This window comes from Galeopterus variegatus, unplaced genomic scaffold, assembly GCF_000696425.1.
Source record: "Galeopterus variegatus unplaced genomic scaffold, G_variegatus-3.0.2 Scaffold37, whole genome shotgun sequence".
NCBI classification, from domain to species: Eukaryota; Metazoa; Chordata; class Mammalia; order Dermoptera; family Cynocephalidae; genus Galeopterus; species Galeopterus variegatus.
In genome coordinates, this window is record NW_007726148.1 from 24,667 (window position 1) to 26,312 (window position 1,646).

Genomic DNA, 1,646 nt, shown 5'->3' on the forward strand with positions numbered 1-1,646 from the left:
AAAAAAAAAAAAAAAAAAAAAAAAAAAGGGGGGCAAAAAAAAAAAAAAAAAAAACACAAAGAGGATGCAAATAAACTAAAAAAGTAACTCAGACACAGAACTTGGGTTTCTAGAATCACCCGCAGAGAATCCAAATATAATCAACTTAAAAGTAATCAGACCTCAGAAAAAGCTAGCTTTGATAACAAAGCAAAAACAGGAAATAAAACTTCCCTGCAAGTGTTTCTAAAATTGAAACAAGTTTGCAATGCTCCTGAGCTGCAAAGATGACCAATTTTCAGTACAGTTTCACAAGAACACTCACCTTCTGTTCCAACCATTAAAATGGATCAGATATTCTGGGATCTTTCTGCCTTTTTCGTCTTTTCCAACAATAACATCGACAATCTGAAACCAGGAAATATTGCACACAAATGATAGACCATACAGAAAACCAGAAGTTAGATCAGTAAAACTACATCAAATCTTTTTTAAAAGAAAAGAAAGCATTCTCTCTTTTTTCAGACCAAGAGCTGGGTTGAAAAATTTTTCCTTTTAATACCATTTTTTTTTTCCTGAGTGGACGCCTCAAAATAGGAAACATCCGTCCAACCTCCCCGGGATTGGTCTCTGAGCGTGAGACAGGGTGATGCTTCTGAAGTCACTGGCTGGCCATTTGTCACTAACCACAGAGAGACAAGAGCTGCAGCCCTGAGACCTCTGGGAGTTGTAGTCTCCTGGGCTCCGAGTCCAGTACCAGGAAGGCTGTCAGGAGCCTCTGGCTCCCCTCCCTGCGGTGTCCCCAGAGGGAACATAGAAGGCAAATGACGGGGCGTGTACCCCCCCCCCCGGAAAAACTCAGAGGCGGAGAGAGAAGGGATAGCAGAGGGGGTTAGAAAATTGAGACAAGGGCTGCAGGGGAGGGCACCGAAGGTAGAACAGGCAACAGCCCAGAGACCGTGGGCTGTCCCCAAAGGACAGCGCCGCCCCAACACTGTCGAAGACGCACCTGGGGGCCGCCCCTGTCCCTGCGGCCAAAGGCTTCGCCCAGGTGGTCCTAGGAACCGGGACGCTGAAATGCACTTTCCTTAGGGCTCCGGGAGGACTTCGGTCCCACTCCTGCCCGCCACCCAGATCTGAGAAGCTGCACGATGTGGCTCGGTCCCCCAAGACTTAGGTGGACCGGCCCGGGGCGCGATTCTGCTCACACATGGTCAGACCCACACAAATCCTTCACAGGGACTGAAAACGTAAATGCTACAAAGCCCTGACGACCGAAGTCACCGGGCCAACATTGCCCTCGGGGTGGGGGTCACGACCTAGGGAAGGGATCGGGCCTAGATTCGACTGGGGTGCCAGGGCAACGACATCGCGAGTCGGCGGCCAGCGCCGTGGAGCTACGGATAAGGACCTGGGTCAGGCGGCCAGCGAGCCCACACGGCGCTGGGCAGCACCGGAAGAGGAGAGATCTAAGGCGAAGGTAGAAGCGGTTGGCTAGCGGCCTCCTCCGCGCACCGCCCGCGCCGGCCTCCCGCGCGCACACCACCGGCCCCACCTCGTTACCCAGCACGCGCGGTGGCAACACGCGCGAGGCTCCCGATCGCGCGTGCGCGACCAGGCAGTCCGGGCGGAAGCGGAAGCGCCCCAGCCCCGCCTCCCGCGCGGCG

The 1,646-nt window shown here is 53.5% G+C and overlaps 1 protein-coding gene across 2 annotated transcripts in view; it reads right to left on the bottom strand.

The window, feature by feature from the left end:
• The window catches only part of MSL3 (male-specific lethal 3 homolog (Drosophila)), a 15,203-nt gene extending 14,594 nt beyond the window's left edge, over positions 1-609 (bottom strand). For both annotated transcript variants that reach the window (XM_008571209.1, XM_008571202.1), the window contains exons 1-2: positions 542-609; positions 305-387 (exon numbers count right to left, since the gene is read on the bottom strand). In XM_008571209.1, the coding sequence (XP_008569431.1) occupies positions 305-387; positions 542-583 (125 nt within the window). In that variant the 5' untranslated portion in view covers positions 584-609. The remainder of the gene's footprint in view (positions 1-304; positions 388-541) is intronic.
• Between the last annotated feature and the right edge of the window lie 1,037 nt (positions 610-1,646).